Raw genomic sequence first — 14,075 nt, forward strand, 5'->3', positions numbered from 1 at the left:
GCGTGCGCACACCCGCACACAAGCGCCTTCGTAATTTATCAACAGGTCCACGGGGGTTTGAACAAGACTCTCTCTCTTTCGCCCTCTCTCACACACACTCACTCGCTCTTTATCTCTCTCTCCCTCTCTCAAAAACACTATCTCTATCTCCCTCCCTCAAACTCTCTCTCTCTCTCTCACTGTCTCTCTTTCTCTCTCCCTCTCTCGGCAAATATCATGCGAAAGCTGGTGGCTCGCGCGCGCTCTGTGTAATTATTCCACTATAGTCTCGCGCAGCGGAGTGGAGTGCCGACCGTTGAAAGCTCCGCACCACTTTCCATCTCTTCCCCTCCGCACTGCGATACAGCGAGGTTGACGGCTCTCCCGACGGACACTTAAAAAAAACTACTCTCCAACAACAACTGGACCAAGCTGTTCGCAAGGGAGGTGTCCACTGTGTTTTAGAAGGTTTAGAAGAGCCCCAAACAGACTACTGATGCCGGAGACCCCCGGCCGGTGCCCCCAGACCCGGCGGGGAGGGAGACGAGCGAAGCAGTGATGGGACAGTTTTCGGGAGGATGCTACTTGAGTTTTGGCATCCTCCTGCTTCTCGGTTTGACAGCCCCGGCAGCGTCAGCGAGAGGTAAGCACAGAAAAGACACACTATTTTGACAAGCTGGATATGTTTTTTTTTTTTTTTTTTTTACACAATGGGGGTCTAACATCACCCCCTTGGGAATAATACACTCGAGAAGAGAGGTGCGCGTGCCTCAACTGACAGCGTTTGAAGCTGTGGTTTCAGTTGGTGGAGTGATTGAGTGAAAAAGTGATTTTCCACGCCGGGTGTGGAACCAGTCAATGTGTGTGTAGAAACAGTAAGTGTGTGTGTGTGTGTGTGTGTGTGTGTGTGTGTGTGTGTGTGTGTGTGTGTGTGTGTGTGTGTGTGTGTGTGTGTGTGTGTGTGTGTGTGTGTGTGTGTGTGTGTGTACGTGCGTGCGTGTGTTAGGTGTGTATGTGACACCGGAACAAAACACATTTGTTACAGACATGTTTTCACTGTCTTTTAACATTTTGACAAGTTTGTATTTCTAAGTGCGCCACGCTCTGGCTCAGCATGTTGGTGTGAGCAATGTGTTTGTTTATTTATTTATGTGTTTGTTTCTTTGTTTAGCAAAATGAATGCTTTTGAATGTTGACATTGAGTCGAGCTTTAATTTGAAGAGTTATGTTTTTGGCAATTATAAATGTAAGGTCAGTTTTTGGTTTCAAGATTGAAGAAGGCCATATGCAATCCACTATTTTGCGCTTAGCGACGTTTTCATTGCAATGGAGAGGGAGAGCATTATGCCTATACGACATACTGTATCTTAACCACAGCCAACTGTGAATGTAATGTTTCACTATTCATTATTCTGATAAGTGTGCTTTTGTTTTCACTGCAAAAGCTACCACATGTGGTTAGCTGCTAGAGGGTCCCATTAACTACAAGAATTGGTTCACTGAGAATATGTCGTTCTGTTGAGGAAAGGGGGGGGGGGGGAAACAAATTGTACAATAGAAGTTGTTAGTGTGCCTTCTGTGTCCTACTTTGCAGATTGTGTTAGCCCAAGCTATTATTTTCACACAGAACACATTGTACTTCCAAGGTTGGTTATATGAAGATGATTGCTTGAGGGCTGTGCTCACTTCTGTAACTTCTAATTGCTATTAGTTGCTTTGAAAGCTGGTTTGGAATGCTTTTTACTTAATATGTCCCAGATAGGATAAAACGATAGTTTTTGATCTAGTGTGTTGTGTCCTGTAGAGAATACCCAATTACCAGCCTTATCAAAAGGCAGTTTTTTTGCTGTACAATCCAAGTGTATTCATTTGTTACAACCCACATATTTGTGATTTTATTTAACTGAAAGCACTCTGTGGTGTTAGCATTGAAGAAGACTAGTGTTGCACATTGTCTATAAATGTGTCTGTCTGGTCAGCGAATGCATCATACTGTCTTTTTCCTCCGGTGAGTCCGTCCGTCCTGACCTATTGACATCCATTTAGCTCACGTGGCAATGTAACAAAGATTCATTTGCAAGTCAATTAGTTATCTACCCCCAAGGTTTTCATTTATGCATCTCAAGTTTTTGAAATTAGTTTCAACTTGGAAATTTGCATAGCATAAATATTAGATTAAGCATATGTATCTTCGGGCGCAACCGTGCGTGAAGGGATCAGGAGTTTTTTGTTCGTTATTCTTTTTAAAGTTAGCTTGAAAAGTCTTTTGTATACCCTTTCAAAACTGCCTGTGTATTGTATTAAAGATGACCAGCATTTCCATAATGGGTACAATTCCATGTAAAACAAAATATTCCAGTGACCTATGCCTGGCAGCAAAAAAAGAATAATGTTATGAGTGCATGAAAGTGAAATGTGCCTGTGCTTGCAAAAATGTAGTTTTCATAAGCTGCATAGGTATTATGTTGTTCTACGTCTGCCAGCTCTTAAAGTGGTGCCTGCGTTTTTCGATGGCCCACTGCCAGGCTGTAAAATAAATATTCATGTCGTGCAATAATATGGATGTCAACAGTCAAATACTTTATGCAGAAATGAAATGAGATGAAATGGAAAAGGCAGACTCCACAAAAAAAACAGAGGCAATGATGTAAAACATGGAGGCAAGACTTAGTTATGGAGCAATGGTACACATCAAAATTCAGATCTCTAGCCACATATACCTACAGACTCCCCTACAGTTGGTCATTTGCCTTTCAGTTACAAGTTGGGTTATAGCGGGCAGGTCACTCTCCAGAAATAACAGAGAATTCTCCTTGAAGGTCTTTATTCCTTGATTGACCAGTTTGGTATTCTTGATCCTGCTTTTTACACAACTTCTCACTAAATTAATGAATTGATTAAAGCAAAACATTGTTTTACTCTGAAAATCTGTGGTCAAACTTACTCACGTCTTATTGCCTGGAGTCTTTTTCAGACATTAAACATGAGTCCGAAGTTCCTTGCTCTCCTGATACCTTCAAAGTAATGTCCAAACAGTATTCAATTGTTTTTGTCTGTAGGTCCATAGCAACTGTGAATTATTCCTTAACAGCATAGGGCACTATGAAGAAATAACTGCACCCGTTGAATGCCCTGAATGGCATGTATCAGTGTCAGGTGTCAAAAGCGTAGCACACTGAAATGACATGTGGTGACGTGAGGAAAACGCACCCCAAAGCAGCAGTGGATATAGCAGAGGTGTTTGCAGTGTGTGATCTGTGACGCAGCATTGGGTTGGCACAGAGCAAGTGCACCGCAGCTTGGTTCTGTTTCACGTTGAATATGTGTGAAGAAGAAGAACTGTGTCTTGGTAGGCTTTTTTCTACATGACTGAAAACTCATTGCTTTATTGTAAACCATTCATGTTGAAAAAGAGCTATTCATCATTTCAGAAAATGCTCGATTGCTGCATCATTTCAACCGAAGCCAACCTCAAAACGGTTCAACAAAAAATCTCACAAAAACATGAAAAGTGGCCTTGAACGTTTTCAGCCCCTAAATTGAGCCAATCCCACATACTGTAGTTAGCCTCCTGCCATAAAGGCTCAGTAGGGCACCAAATGTGTGTTTATCCGCATGTTAAAATAGTCTCAAACAAATGCATCGAACCAGCTGGGGAAATGTAATGAATGAGCTATGCTTCCCAAAGAGTTAAAGGGTTAAAAAAAAATTAAACAAATGCACTTCTAACTCTTTTTGATACAAAACGATGGTGACTCCCTCAGCACTTCTGAAAAATTTAAAACTACATATATACAGAGTCACTCTTAAAGATGTACATGTTCAAAAGCCTAAAGGAAAGATGTACTGCTGCAGTGCTGGCTTTGGTCTATTCCTGGGATTTGTTAACACTAAGAAAAAAACTGAATAATATCCATAGCCATATCCTTTAAAACCCAACGCTCAAATTGTATAAACTAATTGGATACAGCACTTGCTTGATTTAAAACACCACTGAGGTCTTGATGGACTATATGAGGTTATCTGGGTGAAATCAATAAATGTTACGCCCTGTGCTGTGACACGGACATGACAACGCTGTAAAGTCGTGTAATTGGTCAGCCCTGGACCACTCTCTACACGCATGCTAAAGCCGAAGGGAGAAGCACCAGCCATTATACCATTCTCAATGACAGATGCCTCATTGACCTTAAGGCATTGTACAGGTTAGATTGTACAGGTTAAAAATGATAACTGCCACTCTTACTGTCCTTCAACCAGAATGTCATGCATAGTGCTCGGGAAAAAAAACAAAGGATACTTTTAAATAAAGGTACACAAATTAGCTTTTAGTTAAAGGTCACCTGTTGTACAAAATACACTTTTTCAAGTTTTTGCAACATTGATATGGGTCCCTGCTGTGACTCCCAAAGTTTGAAAATAAACCGCCCCTATCTTTTTTTTTCTCCACCTCCATCTTCCTGAAAACCTGTGTTCAAAACCCCCAGTCAGACTTAGAATATGACGTCATAAGGGGAGAAGCCACACCCCCTCTTTACCACCCTAACGTATCACTACCTCCACCTGTGATAAGCACATCCCCATTTATCTGAATCTAATTGGAAGTTAGATTAAAACCGGGTGGATATATTCATGGCCAATCAGAGCTGTCTGGACTTTTTGGAAGTTGGGGCTTGATGAGACGGGCTCTAAAACGGAGCGTTTCAGACAGAGGCTGAATATAGGACATTTTCATGTAAATCAATTTGACAAACCCTTGCATGGAGTTGCAGTCCATGGTGGCCATTGAACCCCCAGCTGCTGCAAACAAACATAAAAAGCAAGAATGCATCCAGGCTTGAGCATGGCGTGAGGGAAAAACCCCAGATACTAACACAGAAAGAGAGAGGGAGACAGCAGTAAAGGGCAATGGAGTCATCTCTGCAATGTTTTATTTATCCCCCCCAAAAAATGACTGCCAGCCTCTTTCTCAAGCTCCGGCTTTGATTTAACTGACATTTCACATGAGACGAATTCACAAGCACAGTTGGGCTGGAATCCACACTTGTTTCTACTCTGTATGAGATCGCATGATGGTCATATTGCCCAGTTTTACGCTTGCATTATTCAAAGGGAACCCATTTCTCTATATCCAACACACCAACCCCCTCTCTACCGTCCTTCTCCCTCCACATTCAGAGAGAACTGAGCTCGCCAGTAGCTGTTGTCTGAAAGGAAATAATTGGCAATAGAATTCAAAGACAATACATTTTGTTTGGAAGTAAGAAAGATACACACACACACACACACTCGTAAAAGTGTGACGGGCTCTACACTATAATAAAATAGCTTTTGTTTTTATCCATGGGATATTGCGACTTTGGAATCTGATCCATACGCTATCTGTACACGGTATTCCCAAGAGAGAGAGGACGATTGATTGGAACTGAATCCTTTATCTTCGCTCCAATAAAAAAAAACAATGCTTTTCTTATAAGTCTGTTTATGTGGCTTCATAGTTTTGCTTTATTCCATTGTGGTTATGTATAGTTTAAAGGAGATCCTCTTCACTTTGCAAGTGGGTTTTTGTCTTGTGTTGTGTTGTACAATTCTGACTACATAACAATCTGACACGACTGTATTGTTTTGAGTCAGTATCCATTAGGGATGTCTTGATTAGGTTTTTTTTTTCTGTCGCATCTATTTCCAGTACACATATAAGCTATAAACAAAGCTTTAAAATGAGATATTACTTAATTAATCCCAAAGGTGCTCAGAATACAAAATATATGCAATTATAAACAGATTTTTTTTTAAACAATGCTGATTAAATATCTATATGGTACATTAAACAGCTGTAGCATACTAATCTGCACACAATACTTCCCTTCTTGCAACAAAACGCCGAAGGCCTGTTACCATTTTTTAGAATTGTCCCTGGATATCTCTAGCACGTATTCATAGTAACATACTACATAGAGTGATTATACTTCCATTATTCATCATCATTCATATATGTTGCATGTGCAGCGAATCTCTGCGCGCATGCATGCACTGTAATACTGCCATGTCTTTTATTTGTCATGGTTTCTTATTTCTTATATTTTAATGTTTCTGTGCTTGGGTCTGTATGCCTGTCTTCTGGAAATAGTTTATTTTCCATGTGTTAAGCACTTTGTAAGCATGTTAAGAAAGGTGCTTTATAAATACATAAATACATGTAAAAAAATTTAAATGTCACTCGGCTTGTGCAGGTTCTTGCCTCGTCTCCGTAGCCTTGAAGCCTTCTGTTTTCGATGAGAGCTAGCATTGCTGTCATGTGTTTTCTAATACGCTGAAAGGAAAAGCCTTGGAGATAACTGCCCCATCCACAATGAATGCACCATTCAATGCCTGACTGGCTTACTCAAGGGCATTGCCACAAAGGCGAGATTCACGCCACACACCATTCACCTCCAATGCCAAACACTCTTTCTCTCTAGCAAATGCTGTCTTTCTCAAGCAGCTCTTAGTGTGAAATTGTGGCGCTTTTGTTTCCCTCAAAAGCACTTTTATATTTCATAAATACCCCGTCCTTTCATTCCTTCTTGTTGTCCACTACTCCCTCGCAATGCTTTTTCGCCGTAATTTGTTTTCAGTGGATTGTTGCCGTGACAAGTAGTTTGGTTCTGGTATCATTTCTCAACTCACCTGAGCGGTAGGAGAAAGGGGAGCTGAGCTTGGAGAGGCAATGTTGAACATTAGAAGGAGAAGGCAGAGAGAGAGAGAAAGAGAGAGAGAGAGAGGGAGATAAAGAGAGAGAGAGAGAGAGAGAGAGAGATGGTGTTACAGTGCAGAATACTTAAGTATCATGTTATTAGTAACTGCCATAGCCGTTTGCCAGTAAAAGCGAGCACCTTTGATGAATTAGTTTTAAAATTAATCAAAAGCAAATACATATTTAATGAATTCTTGATTAAAGCGGGGGGTTTCAAGGTTTGTTTGTATGTGTTTTGTGTGTGTGTGTGTGTTTGTGTGTTTGCCGCTGCATTTTGACACGGCGAAGGGAACATGTTCACGCACCAGTTGTGGTGTCAACTAAGAAAACACAATGTAAACAAATGGAAAAGTACACATGTATACATCCGCATGAATGCTTGTTTTCTTTTGCTTTGTTGATATCGTTTAACAAGGAATACTTCATCACATGCAGTACTGCGGCACATACATGACAAGATTGATTGAACCCTATTGGAAATACATGCAAAATGGCAACTGTAAGAAATCCATTTAAGAGAACATGTGAACATTTCCCTATTATTTTCCCCACATAACCAACACAGCCCCCATATGTATATTTCATGCAACATAACGCTGTCGGGGCTGTATGTATGGTAGTCATCAACCACGCTAGCTCTGACCTTGTCCGGCTCTTAATGGTACGAGACCAGTAAGGTGTGGTGGTAAAATGTTGGCTGAAAGGATAAAACAGACCATCAATTGTGCTTCCGCGTTCACAAACACATTTTGAATGCATGAGCTTTTTGAAATTGTTTTCATTTACGATGAACTGTAATCCTATCCTATGAATGTCGTGGCTCTATTTATGTGCTTTATCTGTTGTCCTGTTTGAATGAACATAGTGTTGTTGAAAGGGGTGGCTAATGGTTGGGATGCTTTTTTGGGTGGCTTGTGCACTTTCGTTTATATATCCAGCCAGACCTCATTTTGTGAATCCAAGGGAGGTTTGCTGTCCCGTTTCCTTTTAGCTGAAAAAAGAAGAAAAAAAATTAGATTACACCCCAAGCTGCAGAAAAGTACTCTGCCTGGCTATATTTCACGCAGCCCTGTCTGTTCTCAATGGCCATTCGGTGCTTTTGTGAGTGTCAGAGATGCAGGATGTGCTTTAAGAGTCCCCCCTGGCGTATGAAGCCTACATAATACCTCTCGGTAGCCATGTGCGACTGCAAGTTGTAAAACCAACAAAGCTCCATCATTCATAAAATAAAACGGAAAGTGGAAATTCCGTAGGTCTTTGAAGATGCCTTCTGTGTTCTTCAGAAGGAAATGTTCAGTCCTTCAGATAAAGGCGGAAGAATCGCTGTCTTCACCGTGTCAGCTCGGGTGATGAAATGGCAAGAATGATCACTCGCATGCTTTGAACCGGAGTGAACTCTATTATGAACTATATTAATGCTCAATGAAATCTGGATTAAAGAAAATGCATGGAAATCTTGGTCCAAATAATGTTGCCTATCTTCCAATAAGTTCAGTCAAAATCCCTCGATTAAGGTACGGAATTTGAACTGAAACTACCACCTGTAGAATAGATGTAGAAAGACTATGACCACTTAGAACTTAAAAACAAAGTCATTGTTACTCACACTAAAACTAGGGATGCACATGACAAGTCGGTTAAACGTGTAAACGCCCGCCATCTCACTAGTCTGCACCAGAAATACTAGTTGGTTAGTAATTAAATGTCAAGTACATTGGGCTTGGTTTTCTCAGTGTTTTCTTGCGCATAAAGTAGTAAAATAGTCTAAATTAATACTTTTGTTTAAACAACGGGGAAATGAGTCGCTAGGAGCATCCTAACTAAAACATTTAGTGCATATTTTTGGATGGGAAGGAGAGCAAAAGATGTGTAAGTCAAAAACACCTTAAATATTCTGTCAGTTTGTCACCATGTCTTTCTGAAAGTTAAAGAAGATAACTGAAGCTGAATATTTAATGCTTGATAATGATTCCTTTCACAGTAAAATAACATTAGGCTAATTGAGTCAGAACACATTTATGAATTGTGTCTAATGATCATAGCCCCACTGCCACCATCGTGTCTAGAGTGAATGATTTCACCCTACCTCGGGCACTGCATCTGCCATTCTTTTCCTTGGAGAGAGCTTGAGTCATAACATTTTAAGTGGTTTGGTGTACAAAAACATGCTTTTTGCTAAGCAGAAAGGGTAAATGCCATGGGAAAAGAGGGACACCTGTTTTTGGGAGAGCTGTTTAAAAACATACTATGATTCACTGCACCATTCTTTACCTAACCATTTATTTTTTTGCTGTCTATCGCCCTTGTTTTGTGTTTACTTGACTGTGAAAAGCAGGAATTATTTGAAAAAAGGGCTAAAATACAAGTTCAAATGATGTATATTGTGCCTTTTGCCAACCTCTCTTCATCCCTTGTTAGGCCCTTTTAAGTTGTGATCAATCAACACTGGTCAGCTGTCCTTCTCCTCCTTGGCTTTCACTGTGCCATTACTTGCTATTTTTTCCTCCTTGAAGCAATGTCACTCTCCAGTCAGACCTTTAGAGTATCACCTCTCTTTCTAATGCTGCAGTAGAAAGGTGTTTTTTCTTCTTCTGTTCTTAGCCTAGTAGTAATTGCAAACAAGAGCCCTGACTTCAGTTATGTTCATGTTCATTTACAGGAGTACATTGTTCTTTATTAAAATAACAGCGTGTAATATTGTAGTATTGAGCGACATCTAGTGGTGAGTTTCTAGATTTGCAATGCTCTCTCGCTAACCTCTTACCTTTCGGAAAATGTACGTAGCTAAGGGTGGCGTTGAAGGACAAAAATTCTTCTTGTTGTGTTTGTAGCTGCATAAGCTCCCATAGCCTTTTCCCTGCTGCTTGCTCACATTTGTTTGACTAAGCATTTGAATTAGAAACTCAGAATTCTATTTGTGCTACCGATTTACATTTAAATGAGAATTATTTTAGCGTTTCTCTTTTTTAAAGTGGAAAATGTGGATAAAACGGATATCCCATTTTATTTACAATCTTCCCGAGCAATGTTCAATTTCGTATCGTGCCGCGTGTTGACACTGGTTAATGACTTAAACAGTTGCATTTAAATGTGTATCCATGCGTAAGGTTGTGTGTAGTTTCTCTCCTGCTCTCTTTTTTCTGAGCGCCATTGCAAGGTTATGCATGTGTAACTTTGATGAGGTTCCCCCTTCAACCAAGGACTCCCCTATGTCATCAAGATAGATGACATCTATTTGGTGCATCGATGTGGCCACATTCATTTAAAGGCTACTATTGTTTCACCACATGGACAGAGCAATCAATACATAGCTTTGTTTATTTCTGCTTCATTTCATCTTAGCCAGTTTAGACCAACCCAAACCCACAGCTTAAGACGATACAACATCTACAGTATAGAGCCAAGGCTACTATACAAACATCTGTTATTTCGAAAAATAATTAAGTATACTTGTGTTATTTAATCTTTTTTTTTCTTACCCACAATTCCTCTGAAGACCCCATAACCAACAATTAATTTATCCTAACAAGTTTTTCTGTGTAGCCACAGTCTGAATGGTTTACCGTGTGCCTCCAAGCTATAAAGCTCTGCACTGACATCCAAAAACGATTAAAAACACATTAACACAGCCGTACTGTCGCACTGGATGATATGTTCCTCTTTTGCAATCAACACGGGGAGTGCAGTTTATTCACAAGTCCTCGACATAGCTTTGTGTCTGGCAGATGTCCGTCCGTCATTCTCCTGGCACGTTTGCTCCATATTCAAACTGCATCGCTCCATCGAGAAGCTCGGTGGAATAAACTCATTTCCTGTATCAATTGGACCGAAACGTCAAGAGAACAATGCAAAATACGAATGCAGAATTTGGTTTTTCAAGTGAATCTCATTTGACTGCGCCTTTTGTAACAGCACCGCTTTGTTGTCAAAAGTCCCTGTAGAAATAGGTGTGAAATACTGCGTATTGTATGCAAAGATATCTACAGTATGTCTTCCGGATGACACTTGCAATTGTCGGCCTGTCGTGGTCTCCAACCGGAGCGCACACATACAACTGACAAGATCCATATTCAAAGCACCGAATTGCAGAAGCGTCCGAAATTGAAATGTCACATTGAAATGAACATGCCTTGAATTAGAATGTGTAAGATATAATAAGACAAGCTTCGGCGCTGTAGCCGCGGCAGCAGAATCCCTTGTTGACATGTTTGCGTCCATTGTGTGGACTGATTGTGTCCGATACTTTGATACCAGAATTGGTTATAGTAAAAAGCCCATTGAAAACAGCCACGCTTTTTATCCATAGAGTACCATAATGAGACTGCAGCAGCAATCTAATTCTCCCACTCCTAATCAGTTAACTTGGGATCTGGCTAATGTCCAGGTATCCTTTCCCCCCTTTTCCTATATTTGTGTTTGTGTGTGTGTGTGTGTGTGTGTGTGTGTGTGTGTGTGTGTGTGTGTGTGTGTGTGTGTGTATTTCTGTAGCTGTAATCCAAAACAAGGCCCTGATAAAATGAGAGGATAAAACCCAATTACCCAGTAGGCAGTCCTGAGTCATCTCCCATTTGTTTCGGCCATTTTCTCGTCTGTCTGCTCCCCTTTATCTCCACTGGTACGGTTTACTCAAAGACCGTCCCAACTGATTGTAATCTGCAGGTGAAAAGAAATGAGATTCCAAAAAAAAACTGATGAACAAACCGTAGTGAGAGTGTGAGCTAATCGATGCCAAGCGCCTTGCACACAGGGATTTTCTTTTCTCTACAGTATAATCTTCCAGTGTGATTGTAAAGTTTGTGTGCGCCGGGGATTCTGAGGGGACCAATTAAGGAACGGCAAGGGCAGGAGCCTGAACTGCTGGCTCCCCTAATAGCCTACAGGCTGGAGTGGTCCTGATCCATAGTCAGTCGATAACACTGGCCTCCCCAGCCTCAGCCTCAGCCAATGAATGCCAACAATCAAATTCAAAACTGTCAAAATATTATATATATATATGGTGTGATTTAAAAAAGGCTCCTGCATGTTCAAAACTGTTATTGTTTTTACTGTTACATTACAGTAAAATATCTTGGACAATATGACATTTTTATGTCAGGATTATGCAGTCCAAAATAATTGCGATTCACAATATTATCCAGATAATCATCAAAATATTCTTGATATTCCAGCCAACCCCTCTCTTTAGGCAAATTTAAAGAAGCTACGGTGGCCTTCAAGGACAAGTAGCTAGTTACTGAAGATGGCATCATCCACCACTGCCTCAAGCCTTTCCACCATATCAAGTGATGAGTTGAATATGTATTTTGTTTCATATTCTTCGTCTTCCAATTCAATTCTAAATAAATCAGGGTTTCATTATAGGACTGTATGTTATAGATACTCTACTACTGTATTATGACATATTTCTCAAGTCTGTCATAAGAGGATATTCATGATAATCCCAATTTATGGGGATCCAGATAATAGAAATTCACCACAATCAATATATTGTGTAGTTCGTTCTCCACAAATCACAAAATAATGGTATATCCTCCCGTCCCTACTGATAATAAACCCCAATGATGAACAGACTCATTTAAGTGCTGGACAGTCTACTACAGGCTTTTGACCTTTTGCAAAATATTCCAGAATTGGCCGTCTTTTTGAGCTATAAGTACATGAGTGAGTTTATGATTGTGTGTGTGTTTTTCTTCTTTGCTGTATTTGGTGTATTTGGTGTCCTCGTAGTCTGATGAATAGTGTCTGCCGTAGCCTTTTCTCATACAGAGGGAGGATACTGTTGACATTAAGCCCCATCTATTCTGACCTACAAGGTGTAGGATGACCTACAGGAACAGCAGGTTTGTTTTTCAGGGCTAATGGAGCACAGTCCCAAGACGCAACAGAAACCTGATGATGTCATGACCCATCTCCCAGTCTCTGTATATATACTCTCAGCATTTTCCCCTGGACCAAGGAGAGTACATAATGTAATGTGACTGCTTAAATCTAATCAATAGCCACAAATGGAAGAAGTTGTTTGATCAAACCGGACTTTGAATTACTGGTCTCCGTGCACTTTACTTAGTGGATGTTCTGTTCTGCATTATAGGATACTTAATAACATTCTGCTAGATGAATGCTTACGAATAATCACTGCTGTTACCTACCAATTTCAAACAATTCAGTTTTTGTTTTCTTCCCCACTGTTGCTGTACAATTTGTATCCATGACTCATGAGAAGTGCACTCATCCTTTCAAATTTTTTTTTTTCTTTTGAGTCAAAAGGCCTTTACCACTCGAAAGAAAAAAAAATATTGACATGAAAGATGGTTACTTTGAAATTGTTTTGTCAATTGACAGAACAAGCTTGTTTCGTCCCATTTCCTGTAAAGATGGTGATACTAGTGTACTGGTCTATCTTTCCAGAGCAACACATCTTGATCGTTCCGTCATTATCGGTTCATATGTATCTGAGATGGCACATGCCTTTTCAACAATAGCTACTTTGAATAACTTATTAACGAGTAACGTACATTTATTTAAGCAGAGAATTTAAGGAATATTGTTCAGAGTTTTAGCTAATCAATGTACTCTCACAGAATCCTGTGCATCTGTGTATGTTATACCATTATCATTGGTAATTGCAGTAATCCTGGTGCTATGGAGACAGTCAGAGCCAGTTAACTCAGCACTCCGAAGGCAGAATAAGCCCTAACTCGTGAAATGCCAAAATAAAAAGTCAAACCAGGCAATCAAATGTTTACAAAGATGGAAGGTGCTAAACATGAACAGAAGGAGATTAGTTTGGTTTAGTTGATTGGGACAAACAACAGCATCAGTGTTGAGACTGATTAATCAACTTCACAACAAGGAAAGAACATCTGTCTTAACTGGCAAGTTAATGCAAAGCAGCTGTGGCAGGCGTCATAGCACAAAAAGAATCAGGTGATTCACGCTAGTGCAAAACTTAATAAACGTCTTGGCAGGTGTGGCATAAAGGGTCTGACCTGACACAAAAGACAAACGCACACACAGAAAAGGGAAAACGCCATGTCACCATGAAGAGACAGAGCTGTGCAATGTGTCAGTGGCTCACATCTATGGTTTATTGGCACACTTAAATGGATCGCTTCTGGGATTAATGTTATCGGTTACACCTGTGTTTTTCCTGTATGACATGACAAAACGCTGTAAGAAATTTATTTTCAAAGCCACAAGTTCAAACACTAAACAGTTGCCGACCATAGAGGGTTGAAGTTTAGGTAAATAGACATGACATGACATGTCCTTTCTCTCTTTTTTATTTGCTAGTTTTAGAAACAGTATACTTTATTACAAGTGGTAGGACAGAATGTGATAGGCTGTATGTGAATGGAAA

General features: G+C 40.2%; 1 protein-coding gene across 1 annotated transcript in view; it reads left to right on the plus strand.

The window, feature by feature from the left end:
- Nucleotides 1–537: 537 nt before the first annotated feature.
- LOC307265007 (netrin receptor UNC5D-like) overlaps nt 538–14,075 on the plus strand; it is a gene marked incomplete at both ends in the record, with an annotated part of 171,547 nt that continues 158,009 nt past the window's right edge. The window contains one exon of the mRNA XM_080046577.1: nt 538–622. Coding sequence (XP_079902703.1) covers nt 538–622 — 85 coding nt within the window. The remainder of the gene's footprint in view (nt 623–14,075) is intronic.

The sequence above is a fragment of the Ammodytes marinus genome, assembly GCF_949987685.1.
Source record: "Ammodytes marinus genome assembly, chromosome: 18".
In the NCBI taxonomy this organism is placed as follows: Eukaryota; Metazoa; Chordata; class Actinopteri; order Uranoscopiformes; family Ammodytidae; genus Ammodytes; species Ammodytes marinus.